This window comes from Penicillium malachiteum (genome assembly GCF_028827825.1).
Source record: "Penicillium malachiteum strain IBT 17515 chromosome Unknown utg000003l:1.0-4950554.0:1.0-4952489.0, whole genome shotgun sequence".
In the NCBI taxonomy this organism is placed as follows: Eukaryota; Fungi; Ascomycota; class Eurotiomycetes; order Eurotiales; family Aspergillaceae; genus Penicillium; species Penicillium malachiteum.
The window spans coordinates 4,462,449-4,477,481 of NW_026643096.1; the positions used below are offsets into that span (position 1 = coordinate 4,462,449).

At 43.3% G+C, this 15,033-nt stretch overlaps 4 protein-coding genes across 4 annotated transcripts; all 4 read right to left on the reverse strand.

Moving 5' to 3' along the window:
* Window positions 1-6,795: 6,795 nt before the first annotated feature.
* Window positions 6,796-8,680, reverse strand: N7483_007960 (putative Na/H antiporter; the record flags this gene model as incomplete). Its single annotated transcript, XM_057091397.1, has 5 exons — window positions 6,796-7,158; window positions 7,218-7,626; window positions 7,674-7,756; window positions 7,809-8,482; window positions 8,563-8,680. The coding sequence occupies 5 exons, from the start codon at window positions 8,678-8,680 to the stop codon at window positions 6,796-6,798; spliced, it is 1,647 nt and encodes a 548-aa protein (XP_056946138.1).
* A 578-nt stretch (window positions 8,681-9,258) lies between these two features.
* N7483_007961 (RNA-DNA hybrid ribonuclease) lies at window positions 9,259-10,626 on the reverse strand (the record flags this gene model as incomplete). Its single annotated transcript, XM_057091398.1, has 3 exons — window positions 9,259-9,688; window positions 9,754-10,330; window positions 10,401-10,626. 3 exons carry the CDS (start codon window positions 10,624-10,626, stop codon window positions 9,259-9,261), a joined length of 1,233 nt encoding a protein of 410 aa, XP_056946139.1.
* Window positions 10,627-11,285: 659 nt separating this feature from the next.
* Window positions 11,286-12,666, reverse strand: N7483_007962 (nitronate monooxygenase; the record flags this gene model as incomplete). The annotated part of the gene is made up of 5 exons (XM_057091399.1): window positions 11,286-11,397; window positions 11,459-11,721; window positions 11,772-11,800; window positions 11,862-12,395; window positions 12,540-12,666. The coding sequence occupies 5 exons, from the start codon at window positions 12,664-12,666 to the stop codon at window positions 11,286-11,288; spliced, it is 1,065 nt and encodes a 354-aa protein (XP_056946140.1).
* Window positions 12,667-12,954: 288 nt separating this feature from the next.
* Window positions 12,955-14,191, reverse strand: N7483_007963 (uncharacterized protein; the record flags this gene model as incomplete). The annotated part of the gene is made up of 2 exons (XM_057091400.1): window positions 12,955-13,356; window positions 13,385-14,191. The coding sequence occupies 2 exons, from the start codon at window positions 14,189-14,191 to the stop codon at window positions 12,955-12,957; spliced, it is 1,209 nt and encodes a 402-aa protein (XP_056946141.1).
* Window positions 14,192-15,033: the final 842 nt, after the last annotated feature.

A 15,033-nucleotide genomic window follows, 5' to 3' on the forward strand; every position in this document is an offset into this window, starting at 1 on the left:
CATTGGGTTGGCTCCGGAATCACTTTTTACCACATACAAATACACGTGTGTATGGAAAGTGGCGGCTTTTGATTATGGATGGCCATGGTAGCCACTTGACACCTGAATTTGATCAAATATGCGAGAAAAACCATGTCCTACCATTATGTATACCAGCCCATTCTTCTCTTCTTCTTCAACTTCTTGATATTGGGTGTTTTAGTGTGATAAAGCATACCTATGGGCAGGCTATCCAGCAAAAGCTTCGATATGGCACACACCACATCGATACGCTTGATTTTCTTGCTATATACCTATCTACCCGGGACCAAGCTTATAAGCCAGCTATAATTTCAAATAGCTTCTTAGCAGCTGGTTGACTTCCGCTTAGCCCGCAGCAGGTGCTTGAGAAGCTTGATATAAAGCTACGTACGCCTACACCACCCCCTAGTAGCGGAAGCAGTAACTTTACCCCCCATACGCCATACAAGCCTACCGATGTCCGACGACAGGCTTCGTCAATCAAAATGCTATTGAAGCAGCGGTCATATACACCTCCCAGCCCAGCTAAAGAAGCGCTTGAGCAGCTGATTAAGGGATGTGAGATTGCTATGCATAACGGCGCATTTCTTGCTCATGAAATTGAGCAATTACGCGCTGAGAATGGGCGACAGGCACGTAAGTGTGCCCTACCTAATAGGCAGATGGCCAATAAGGGTGGAATGACTGTGAACGAGGCAAGCCAGCGCATACAGAAGGAGGAGGATATAGTAGAAGCAGAGCGGGTGGTAGATGCAGAGCGGCGGGAAGCTCGAAAAACGGCCACTGGGAGAGCGCTGCCAAAGTGTACGAGTTGTGGAAATATTGGACATAGAAGGAATACTTGTCCTAACTAGGATAGATGTTATTTTAATTAATCATCTTTGTTGTTGGTTGAATAATACTATAAAGTATGCGTTGGTAGGTAGAACGGTGGCCCGCTCGCTTACATGGCCCGCTCGCTTACGGGATACTTATATTATTTTAGTATAACGAGTGTAGAAAAGTATTATTTAAGGAAGTTTGTAAAGGAAGATTGTAAGATTAAGGAGATAAAGCCTAGTAATTATGCTATATTATAGTAGTGAGTCGATATAGAAAAGTAATAGGTGTTTGAATTTCTCTACTGACACTATCATCTGTATTATGAGGTGGATGTGTGGTAGAGGTGATTCTAGATTGGCTGTTTGGTTAATTTACCATCTCTAAGATATATGTTTCTGTTTCATCTAGTGTTGGGGTTAGTATATGACAACCTTAGAATTATATCAGGGATATGATAGTATCCAAAAAGTGTAGAGGATGGTAGGTGAAATTTTCTTATATAGTCGTTTTTGTAGTGCCACTGAGATCTTAGAAGGTAAAAGTGCATGTTTGATTAAGTATAGAATAACAGTAGTTTATATACAATCAAACATAATGACATCAGGTGATGTGCGATCATAACAGTAACATGATGTAAGCAAGGAAAGATACATGGTAATCTTGGGGCGAATATCACACCACCATAGTTTGAGTGAGCCTGACCCTTGTAGGTTATTATATGAGGAGATATATATACTTCTCCTTAAGCCTACAAAATTTCTGATATGATGGTGGCCACCATCATATCAGACTTTACAGTCTTAATAATATTTATATACACTATGACAAGCACCTGATCCACTTATGGTTATTTCTAGCTTCTTAGTTTTCAGCAGGGGACATACGCCAGACCAAGTTAGGCAGTCTTGCAGAGATGTCAGCTGATCAAGGGATCTGATCCCGACTACGCTGAGGGGGTTCCAGAGGAGATAGTAGGAACTATCAAGGAAGGGGATGGACCTTGTTTGGATCGTTTGGGGACGAACAAGTGTGTGCTACGACCAAGAAGGAACCAACTTCTGGGTTGAAGTGGCAGTTCTTCAGGACCAGAAGGATAAGACAAGAAACCAAAATGGAAGGACAGAAAACAAGTGTGTCAATTAGAATCACTGTTGTTAATTTTTCTTGAAGACTATGCTAAGCTAGCTGAGGGAAATTAGACTATTATAAGAGGCCAAATAAAAGATTATGAACATGAGGAAAAATATAATACCAAGGGATCTTAGAACCTGAAAGAAACAATGATAGTCTGGAATCCATAGAGCACTTTTTAAGGTTAGTAGATCTTTTAGCTCTAACACAAGGCTCTTGGGCGAGAAAGAAAGAAATGATCTATCAGATCAGAATGCAGGCAAAATAAAGTATATTTTGGCCAAAAAATAAGTTGAATCAGAATACATACCAGAATGTATATCATGCATCAATCTGATCCTAGCAAATCAGGCATTCACATATCATATAACACTTGGCCTGATTTGCTAAAATATAGTAAACACAATAAATTACAGCTTGATATCTTAGTAACGATGGTATATAGGGAACTGTCTTTATAGGATCATAGGTTTTAGGTAAATCCTGGCTTTATTAAAGGGCTAAAAGAAGTTTTGTAACTTAGTGATAGAGATATATACTATATTTCTAGCTGTAATGAACTTGTCAGATTAGGGTGACCTGTGGGCTAGGCGAGATATACTAAGGGGAGAGCACGAGGGGTGGTTCACTTGGATACAGCGACTAGCACTTGAGGAATGTAAGTCTGGCCCTACAGGAATCCCCCTCTATGTATGGCCGGACTTGGTGCCGAATCCCGTAGACAATACGGCAATAGATCTGCATGATTCTCAATATAGTGTTTCCTTTGTCTTCCTTGACACCTAGGTCGCGAAGGGTATACTTTTTAAGGTCAGAGGAAGTCCTAGGGCTTTTAGATAAAATAGCAGGAAGAAAAAGGAAGTTACTCAATAATAAGAACCTCTAACTGAATTTTTGGGAAATCAAGGATTGATATAAGTCTTCCTGTAACAATTCTCCAGTAAAAGTAACAATCATCTTAACTCAAAATAAGCTCATGACTCCGCAATATTACGTCGATAGTTGATATTATACATGCGAGGATGAACGAATTTTCGAAGATTGGAAGCGTCATATACTATCTGGCAAACCTAATCCAAGGTCTAAGAGCAATGGTCTCTCTGTTTAAGAAATTGATATATGGGTGTAGCTTAGATCCATAGATAAAGATATAATGGGACTACTATAGAAGGTATTTGATCAAAAGCTTCACTGTCTTGATGAATGCATTAAAGGTTCATGTGGATTTATTGACCGCTACCCAATTTTCATGAACCCAGGTAATCATACAGGTATCATGCAACCTAATAATATGCACAAAACATGCAATTCGGACTGATTCCCAGTTTTTGAACAGGTCTTATAGTCTCGGGTGCATCAAGTGTAGAAAGAATTTCAGGATTCAATTCATATTAGCTTTGTCACCGTGAGAATGGAAAAAAAGATGGTCCATATATGGATTACTAGACCTCTAGAATCTCCATATAAGCATGTAGTAATATAATAGGTAGTAAAAGTGCATACGCATACATACAGCCAGCACCTGAGATATGATTAATCACCTAAGTATTCCTAAGGCCAGGAGTGGAAGTCAATTAAGGACCAAACCGCCAGCTCTTGATTTTATACGTAGTATCAGTAGAATTCTATGTTTTCCCGTAATATTTCAAAGAATGTAAGGTTGAGCCAAATTTCCTGATGAACGGCCTGCCACCTCATTCCCGTTTGCTGTTTTTCCAAGGTTTGTTTCCTTCTCTCAGTCTAGTCGTGAGCCAGGCCAGAGTTAAGGAGCTCCGGATGTTCTTTTCATTACTGAAACCGCATATCATGTACCAGCCAATTCATCATAACCTCGTATTTACGCATAAACCTCAATTGTTTTTTTTCCAAATCCTGAGTCTACCCCACAGTACAGGCTTGAACCTGTCACCTCGTGATTGAGACAAAATAACTTTGCAAGCATCCTTACAACGTCACTACTTCCAATATATGCAAGACCTTTTAGTTTTAATTAACCCCATACCTGCCCCATAAAAATTCTTACCCACTTTTCCTGAATTTTTCTTCGAGTCTTTGCATGGGCTTCATCTATTGATATCCCCCTTGATCAATGACTCGATTCCATCGAATGCGATAGAGATGACACCAACCTCTCTAATGATCCGGGATAGGTTCCATCTGTCTACGCATCGAATTTCTTAGTACAGCCGTTCCTTGCATGAAAAAAAAAACAGATTTCCGCGGCTAACATACCGAACTGAATTACTGATCTACATGCAACATTCCGAAAGGGCAAATTACGTAGAGATAATTTCGGTATGAAATACATCTAGAGCGAGCCATAGTTTGAGGATATAAAAGTTCCACGACTTATGTGGCATTGAAAACTCTCATTTTCAGTATACTCCTACTAAAGCGTTAAAATCGGAATGCATGAATGATCCAAAGTGAAGATATGAGCCTAATGCTGTGTAGTCAAACTTATCGCTCAATCCAGCATGGAAATCGGCAGAAAAATGCCAACCACACACGCTGTGTGAGCGAGCACTTGAGGGAAGAATCTCCGTAGATAGTCTCAAGGATACGTCAGAGTTTTTATTCTAAACTAGTAGCTGCCATCACAACCTTGGCTAACATGACATATCCGTCTCGCTATGACATACCAAGAAGGCGTACTCCGCGCTATAGAGTAATATTTCAATGGGTCTACATTCAAATAGGCATGATTCATAGAAGATTCAATCTTCCAATTCTGTATGCCTGCTGGTTTGGAAGCGAAATTTTGCAGTGTATGTTTTTTTCTACCGGAATTCCAACATACCCACGTTCGGAAAACGCCCCTTCGAATAGTGACATGCGGACTCAGGCGGTAACTTTCGTTCTTATGTCTAGCTAGAAAGCTTCCCAGCTCTCTTTTCAAAGCTTGAGAGCAATGAAAATTGCAAGCTTGAGAATTTCAATGGATGAACAGCAAAGGGCAAATGAGATTCTACCTTTTGAGACTTCAATCTATAGAGGTTTTTTTTACGCGTCGTTGCAAAAGTTTCTCCAATAGTTCTGATAGAGATCGCATGTGAGCTGAATTCAAAGCACGATAATTAGGGAATTCCAAAATTGGAAGTGAGTCGAGAGGAAAAGATGTTTCAGTCTGCTTCAACAATACACAACGTTTGAGGATACTTGCAGGGTGGAGCTCTGGCTCCACCAAAGCCGAACCCTAAAGCCAAACCTCCCCGTTTTTTCAATTCGATCTGCTGTCATAGGATTCCGTCCACATTATACGTCACAAATGAACATTTGAATTGATAGCTAGAACAAATCGGACCAAAAGTTTGGAAGTTCACAAATTGAGCAACCAACCTTGGGAATAAATTCTGTGGATCGATTCATTCATTTTTGCTTCAACGGCTTCGTGAGTAATTAGTACCGGAAGATTCTAACTTGCCACTGTCAAATTTTCATCCAAATGGTTCACAAATTCTGACTGTCAACGAGAAATAATCTATGCTCATGGAGTGTCAGAATGCTCTGATCTTGCTCTATGACTAGTTCTAGCACAAATATTAAAGATCATGCTCAAAACAACAGGCCTTTTCAAGGGAGAACATTTGCCACCTGGACACTCCAGATGTCGGAAAGAATTCATGTTTCCTGCACACGTATACTAGATTACGTACTAGTCAGGGGATAACTCTATACCCTACTGAAGCTATCCTTTAAGTATTTACTAGTAAAATACCTTAAAAAACATTTCAACAATTATCCTTCTGTATAATCAAGTACTTATACATTATTATAACAATCTATAAAATACCCTAAACAACACTTAAGTATACAGACTCTACTCCAATGTTAATCTTTAAATAGGGAAGAGTGTCACGGAACACATGGTGTTCCGGAACCTGACCTCTGCTGCTGAACTCTGAATAGGTTTCTTGGTATGTAAACTGGTGCTGGGCATAATCTTTATCAGAGAAGATTATAGTGGTCTTTTAACCTAGTTGAATTAGCCTTGCCCAGCGGGACTCTTTCACAAAGAGCCTTAGCCTATTCCATAAAGCTTTTTAACCTTATCCAGGTGGAGATATAAGTATTTATAGAGGAAAGCAGAGATAGTAGAAGAAGAAGAGCCTTAAAAGAAGAATCGGGGTCACTCACAAAGAGAGGAATTTCAAATTGCGAAAATATACATCTCGATACACCTTCAGGTGGAGAATATTCAGGTGGGTGAATATTTACCCGCATTACCCTGAAGGGGGTGAACCTTTAGAGCGGCGAGCCGCCCACGCTACAATAGTGGGCGCTAGGTGACCACCAACTTAGACATGCTCTTGTATGTTTTTATATTTTTTGCTGTTGCTCTTCTTGTCAGGAACTGCCCTTGCTGTACGGAGTACTTTTTGTACTTTTTGTTTCTTCAGGCGTTGTACGATCACTCTCTAAATTTTTTGTCTAGTCATGATTCTACTTCTACTAGTAAACCGATGCATGACGAGTAACAAATTAGTCTATCAACTTCAAGTTCCTAATGACAAATTATCGGACTGTAGGCCCGAGAGGCCTTAGATCCTTAGCCCGGCACACACACCTTCCTTCACCTCTCCACACTGCCGCAGTAGCACCTCCATCCCTCCACACAAATAAATGCACGAAACGAACATTTGAAAACAACGTAAACGAAAACGAAGACAACTTGAAGTATGAGATACCCATGAGAAAATGCTGTAGAGTGTTCTATAGAGCTGAGAAAGCTTCAAAAAGGGTCCCTCGCAAGGCGAGTCAAATCTTTATCTATAACCCCACTCAACCGACTAGCTGACTACCTAGGTAGATTGACTAGCACTAAGCCGAATGAGTCCCCTCCTCACCCATTCCAGACTCATGCAGAATCAAGTTAACAGGTCTCTCCGGTTCATCCGAGAGCCCAACACCAGGCTGTCTCTGAGTAGAAGACGAAGGAGACGGGACGATGGAACGCCCAAGTCGAAACAACGGCGGCGTAGGCGAGGAGTTTTGTCTACGTCGACGAGCCCGGAAGCTGGCGCTGTCGTTATCAATTGGTGTTGCTGTACTGTGTGTGTGCCGGACGTTACCGATTGAGACTGCGTCGTTGGTTTCGGCTGTGCTGTTCGTCATGACGGTTGATAAGGTGCGTGGGAGAGCGTAACCAGCTTTACCAACTGGAACTGATAATCCGTGCACGACCTGATCCTAATTAGTATTGAACTTAAATTGGATTGGAGTTGGGGCTAGGAGTCACTCACGATACTACAGATGACCAGAAACCACACCACAATCCAGGCAGTATCGGCTAGTTTCTGTGCATCTTCACGCACTTCCCCATCGACAGTGATGTTGAGCAGGAATTCTCGGCAGATAGAGAGATAGAAAATAGCACCAACGCCAATAGGACCGAAGAAGCCCACGAAGGCAGCGTGGGATAGGTGCTCAATTTGATGGATATATCTATGCATAGCAAAGATAATCGGCATCCGACGCACAAGGAGGATCAAAATACCCAGGAAGACGAGTCGGTAGATCGGTATAATGTCGTTATCCAGGAATGACTTCCATGGACAAACTGCGCCGAACCACATGAACATGGATAAATTGAGGAGCATGTCGATGGTTGGTTGGAGGGAGTCATCAATAGTTTCGAGACGGAACCAGTCGCTAAAACGCGGTTAGAAATGCTTCGTATTATCTAGAAGAAACCATACTCTTGCGTAAACACATTTCCAGCAATGAAGCATGCTAGAAGGTCATCTGTACCGATAAGCCCACATGTTCCAAGGATGAAGAGCTGATATCATTAGCATGGGTCCCCATTCTGTCTTCCACTTATGAGAACTCACTGCAAGCGCGATAGCAAAGACCAGGAAACTCTCCCGATCAACATATCGCTTCTCCTCAGCCCAATGAAGCAATTTCCTTGATAACCAACCAACAACGATCCCATAGAGAATACTCAAAAGAATCGTATAAACCCACGTCTCATAAAACCAAAGTCCCATGGCTTTCCCCACACCGCCAGAGTACCCCTCTTCCCCATGTCCGACGTACTTGAGAAGGTAAATTCCGAAGAAAAGAAACGGGTACCCCAGTCCATCATTCGCACCCGACTCGGCAACAATGATACGTTGCAACGGTCGTGGAACATGCTTATCCGCAAACTTGCCCTTGACGATGGAATTGGATAGGACAGGATCAGTCGGGGTAACACAAGCAGCGATAATAAGAGCATGAAGGAACTTTAAATCCGGGACCATAGCCCAGATCAGTAAACTGCTACAAAGCCACATAGCAGCCATTCCAGGCCCAAGAAGAAGAGATAGACTCCGCCATTCTAGCTGGAGATAGCGTTTTGGAAGCTGTACACCGGCTAGAACAAGTTGCACGCCTAGAACTAGACGGGTAAAGTTTAGCGTGATGGCTTCAAGATTGGACTCGGAGTGAAGAGCGTAGTCTTCTGGTCGGATGAAATTGGCTGCATGTGGTGAGAATAAGACGCCTGCTAATAAGGAGATCACTGTAGCAGTGTTAGTCATCAAAGACCTGGAAGTTCACGGGTTACACGTGGGATATATGTAAGGACTTCATGTCACGTACATGCTTCGGAGAGATAAAATTGTTCCTTGCATAGGTAGGACACCAATCCGAATAGAGAGATAAATCCTCCAAGTGTCGCACAGACGATGTTGAAATTGATCAGTGAAAGAGTTGGCATCTTGCCGGCAATAGTGGAGATCCCACAAGCGGAAGTCGGAAGCGGAGGCCGTTAGAATTTGAGATCGGGATTGAGATTAAGATCGAGATCGAGATCGTCGAGTTCAATGTTAGGGTTGACTTTAGTAGATGAGTTCAAGGTAATTGAGATGGAGGGATATCCTCGTATTTGATTCAACTAGGTTGGTGAATAATAGCAAGAAGCAAATGTTATTCAATCATGATTTGGATGGTCTTCAAGTGGGAGTCTGGAGTGATCATATGAGAAGAGCACCAGCGAAGTAAGGAAGCCACGGTGAACAAGAGGTGAAGGACTATAATTTCAAAGTCCAGGTACTGAAAGTAGTGGGGGATGCAGTGGTGATAAGGAAAAGATGAAGATTGATAGAAATAAAGAAATGAAGAAATGGGGATTGTGGAGAAGTGGGACTTGGCACCTCGTGATAATACGACATCTTACTATACATCATAAAGTATGAACACGAACTACACCCTGAATTTGTATTAAATTCAATCATAGATTGCTCCAATATTGATCCAATAATACTAAATTCGTTATTCTGACATTCAAGGTGAGAATCAAAAATTATCCTCCAATAGCTCATCAGGAATATCTCGAGCAGCTTCCAACGCCTCGGCCTTTTGCTTCACACCCTCATGAGCTCCATTGACTGCGAGTCTATCTGCGGCCTCGTTCCCAGGATCATTGGCATGTCCCTTGATCCACTGAAACAAGGTCTTAACCTTAAGTTCTTGACGTTCCTCAATCTTCACCAAAATGGACTCCACGAGATCTCGGTTCTCCACAGGTTTCTTATCCTTCGTCATCCAATTATTCCGGCGCCAATTGACGAACCAAACAGTGACACAATCAATCGAGTATTTACTATCTGTGAAGATAGTAACATCTCGATGCCGGGGAGCAATATCGATTGCTCGAAGAATGGCAGTTAGTTCAGCCCGCTGATTCGTCTGACGAGTACCTTTCAATGGTTCTGACACATTTCTACTAGGATAATTAAGGTGAGTCAGTGGGACAAAGAAGATCAAGATAAAAAAAAAGAAGTAACAGACCTTGAATCACCCGGTCCAAAATAAACACCAACGCCAGCTGATGCCAATGGTGTTCCATTACGCAAGGAACTTCCATCCGTGTAGATTCGTAGCATCCCAGGAATTCCTGCCGCCTGTGTCTTAGTAGCAGCTTTCTGGGGTGCTGTCTTGTAAACCACCTTCCCTGTTGATGGGTCCAGCAACACATTAGGGTCAAATCCATCTTCCGCACCTATCGGGATAGGACCTTCCCCGGCTGCAAACTCGACCCCTTCAGCATCTTTAGGAGGTTCACTCATAATTCCATGTGGTCCAGTGGGTTTTTTTACGCTAGCAGGTCCAGACTCAACAGGTCGAACTTGCCCTTGTCCCTCACGCACAAATCCTTCTGCCTCTTCCCGAGTAGGGAACTTGCGATACCGTGGACGTGGGAATCCTTTGATTTGTTCCTGTGCTTTTGGCCAGTCCGTGTAAACGCCCGGAACGCGACCTCTTTGTATCCCATAAAATCTCTCTGTGCCATCCGCAGCCTGGCTGGACGAGCTCTTAACACCATTCAAAAAAGCAGTCGCATCTTCGTGGCTTAAAAACGATTGGACTAGACAGAATTCATACTTATTAGTTCAATCAAGATCAAGGCTGTAGGGTAACTGCTGAAAGACACTCACAAATGGCTCCCTTGTACCCTGTGATCTGAGCCAAGCACTCTGGCCATCCATAATAAATTCCTGGCTTAAAGCCTGCTTTCACGGCGTAGTATTTCGCCGCGGCGGTTCTCTTGCGCTTGACCCCCGCGGGAGGTGTGTTCGGGCCCGGCGAGCCTTTCGGGACGGGTGCCGGGCTAGGCGAGGGAGTAGCGCCCTTCATGACGTCGGAGGTATTTGTGGGAGGCATCCAGAAGACGGTGTAGTAGACTCGAGTGCTGTAGGAGGTTTTATGCGGTTTAGGGGGGTTCGTTGGTGGGGTTTGAGACGTGGTGCAAATCCAAATGGCGTCTCCAGTGTCGCGGAGCGAAGCGCGGTCGAGTCGAACACGACCCCAGACGCGAAGCCGACGACCAAATGTGCCGAATGGTGAGATGTAGGAGTAGAAAGTAGCCCTCAAAAATTTGTGAATTCTTGTGATCTGCGTTTGAGCTGGGAGGTTTTGGAGTATTTATTGGTGAAAGTCGAGAATTGAGGAAAAGAGTGAAAGGGGGGGGGGGGGGTGTTGAAGGGGGGGACCTTGCCTGATTGGGGTTTCTCCGCATACAATGATCAACACCTGGGCATTGAACAAAGAAAGATTCATGATTCATGTTAGGTACTTATCCTAAACCGATCTTGATGTAACTTTTTATACTTGATTTATCTTCTTATTTCATGGGGCATAATGTGAATAATTCATTTTGAACGAATTTTCCAGTCTATCGAGGGCTACTGTAGACATCTAGACGTGTATGTACTGGGACCTGGATATTAAAAACCCACTTCTTATAGGAATATCCGTATAATATTTCCAACCTTGGGAGACAAATTAGCCTGTTCAGTTCCTCCTGTGCAAGCAAAAATCAATTACTGCATTTTCTGGGAAAGACTAGCCAGTGTGGACCTGACCTCTTGATGAATTCCTTGAATCAGATCTGATACAGAGACCAATTCTTTGATAGATCCGATACTTGTGCCCCTATATCCAGATGTATGTTAGAGCCCATTGTGTCTAGACGGGTCAATCCAAAAGAACTTACGCCCACACCGTCCGTCGATGATCTTCTCCATTCGCCACAGCTTCCTTGTATCGCTGAATAACATCATCATCACTTGCACCTAACTGGGACTCGGAGTAGCTAATTCCAATGATAGCTCTTCCATCGTATTGTCGAGGGAACACATCGGTTGATTGGAAGACATCGTGTCGAGTGGATTTGACAGTTGAAACACCGCCATCGCTACCAGATATGATAGCATGCTTGAACGTGGATGGTGTCGGGCATTCAGTAGTCACAAGAAACTATAGACTATTAGTCTTGATCAATTAAAATTATAATTGACTAAACTCACTCTTGTACCCATAACCACTCCATCCGCACCTGTATCAAAAGCATACTGTTAGCAATCACGATCCTGTGCTCGAATATTATCGAATCCTACCAAGTCCAAGTGCTGCAACACATCCCCTCCCATCAACAATTCCACCAGCTCCCAAGACTGCAACATCCGATGCCCCCATTTCATGAAGCATATCGCGCACTTCAGGTAACAGGGAAATCAAACTAGCACCCTGAGCCCACTGATGGCCCCCAGCATCAGAACCCTGCACAACAAGTACATCTGCACCTTGCTGCACAGCTACCCGAGCAGACTGTATAGTTCCAACCTGTACAAAGACCCGAACATCCCAATCACCTTCCGCCCGAGCCTTCTTAATGGCTTCTATAATAAGCAGATGATCTTCATCGGATTTAGGGAAGGATAGCCAGATTCCTGCAACTCGGTGACTCTGTAGAACTGGGATGGCATTTTGGATAAATCCAGTAGGGTTGAATGTGATGAATCCGACGCCAATGGGAAGACTGGTAAGAGAAGGGATACTCCCTAGCTCTGAGCGGGCTTTTCCAAGTTGTTCATTTAGTTTTGTGAGTTGGGTTGTCTCAGTGGTGAAATCAAAACCACCACCGATGAATCCTGTTATTTGTTAATTTTGTTTGAGTCAACTGGTAGAAATCTGGAATGTGGATGCGGGGTTTGTGTTTGTTCAGTCTGCACACTTGAGTCACCCCGCATAAAGTAGAGTTCTGTGTGCATCATGTAGGCTGATGATTCACTTACCAAGACCTCCAGCTTTTGTTACTGCTGATGCAAGGTGATAGTCAGCAGACCCGAACATGGGTGCATTAGCGATGAATGGGGTGAACGTATGGCGGAACCATTGCTGGAGGCTCTTCGGGGAAGCCATAATCAATGTTCCGAATTGAGGGGTGTATGGGATTTAAAGAGTATGCTAGTATGGAATTCTCTAAATTTTGGGGATGAAGAGAGCTTGAGCAAAATGTGAGGAGAAGGCGAATTTTTAACTTGTACGTGTTGGCTGATGTCAGATATGTCAGATATGAGCCCCATCCCGAGGTCCATCCATGTACGAGAGATCCACATTGTAAGCCCTGGAGTGCTACACTAGCTGTGAGAACTAACATAATTGCTCTCATACAATGACATGAGATTGGCAATTCAAATCTTCAATGTTCTAGCTGTCACTCTTAATATTAGATGCCATCTTCAACAATCTGCTCTGTGGTGGTCTCTCCCATCGAAAGCTGTATTGTCCCAATTTCAATGCAGCGCGCCTAGAACGAGTACCCGTGATCCAGGAAGGCGTCCCATCTGACTTTGTCCCAAGTTCATCAGGAACACCGTATTCCGGCGGAGTTGGATAGCTTGGCCATGTGAGACGATTGGGTGCATTGAGAAAGCGCTCCATATTTGTTTCCTTGTCAGATCTCGTAGCAATCCATTCGTTCAAAAATTCCCGAAATATAGATACGTCATGATCTAGTTCACAGTGACATTCCCATTCAATGTTCTGAACTATATCGATAGATCTAGCCCAGTGGGGAATTTTGGTGAAGTGGGTATCTTTGGTTATTATCTCGTAGTGTAAATGCAAGACTAGAGACGTCGTCTCGTCCCTCCTCTAGGCCATTCTTTCCGTTGACAGCCCAGTCAAAATCAAATAGGAGGATCTTGTCAGTTTCGGGGTCAATAAGCAGGTTTCGGGGCGCGATATCTTGATGCATAATGCCCAGGTCTAGGTTGAGAAAATCCACAAGCTGGGTGAGCTGTTGCAGCCATTCAAGTCGGAATGGTCTGCCAGAAGTAGTGGATAATGGTTGACAGGGTATGTATTTTGTTGTGAATCCAATCACTCTAGACTCAACATCTTCAAGGACAATTCGATCAAACGGTACGATATTTGGGTGTTGAGGTAGCTTGCTAAGGATATTCACCTCCTTCCATGCCATCTCCAGTCTTGGAGGCAATTTAAGAGGGTTGAACTTGAACGCAACCTTCTTGCCTTCAGACGGTATAAGTACCAAATCAACACCAGCCCCTAGTCGGTCAAGTGATTGAATTTCCGACAATTTCATCTTAGGACAATTGGCGATCGAGTCACAAAGTGAAAATGGAATATGCCCAACATGTCGTGTATCGTCTTCCTCTGGGTCTGTCGAGGGTCCAGTAAGAAGTCCGTTATCATCGACTGAAATAGCACAGACATCGAGTGAGAGGTAGTCTGCAAATTGGGCAACAATATCGAGCTGTTTGTCTTCTTCGGGTGGGAATATCCTAGCAGTTCCTTTAATCTTGATCATGCGCAGTTGATCCCAATCCCAGACGTTGCAAAAGCATTGGGTTGTAGGGATTTTCGGATCGCCAAAATAGCTCTCCATCAGCGAGACAAACCGATCTTCTGGATCAATCATGGTGAAGTATCAAGAATAGCTATCACCAAGTTGCAGGATGGTACCTGAGTTGTGTACCGGTGGTATGTAGTGTAGTTGGAGAGGGGTTATCTCCACATGTAGCAAAATCACGGGATGCGCAAATCAACAGAGCCTCAGATTTATGTGGATAGAAGATTCGATCCTAAGTAATAATGCCGGATCGGATATTTCGAGACTTCAATCTCCGCAATAAATGGAAGAAACAATTTGCCTGGGAAGTTCTGGAGACTTCCTGTGTATATTTCTCTTTCTTCTCTCATCGGATATCCTCATGTCATAATCATCTTTATCTTGTCAATTTCGTAAATTGGCACGGAGATTGTTAATCTCTGCAACGTGATTTTCCATCTGTATCAATTTGTTTCCGCTGCTATATACTGCGTATGCGAGACGGTGCGTAAACGAAGGATGGCGAGGCTCATGAAGCATGGGAGGATGGATGACGGAGAAGTGAGGAGGAAGGACCTCAAAAAATGCACAGGTAGCAGTGTCTAGCTATCTGATGGTGACAGACCTGGTACCAACAAACTAAGAGCAGAAAAGAACTACCAGCAGATTAAAGGAACGTCGGCCTAGCATTGCCATTACAAATACCAGAGATTTAAAAAGCAAAACTAATCATATTCGCAGCTGCGAAAACTATGCCCATAAGTCATGATCCGTAACACCGTCAACTTGGAATCATCAATGTGCACGGAAAAAAACGTCCCCGAGAAAGCGTGCACAAGCAGAAAGAACAAAAACATACACTGGGCATAGTAAAGAAAAATAACGGGGAAAAAAAAGATCCTCCACGTATGAAATCCCAATCCGTAATGAAA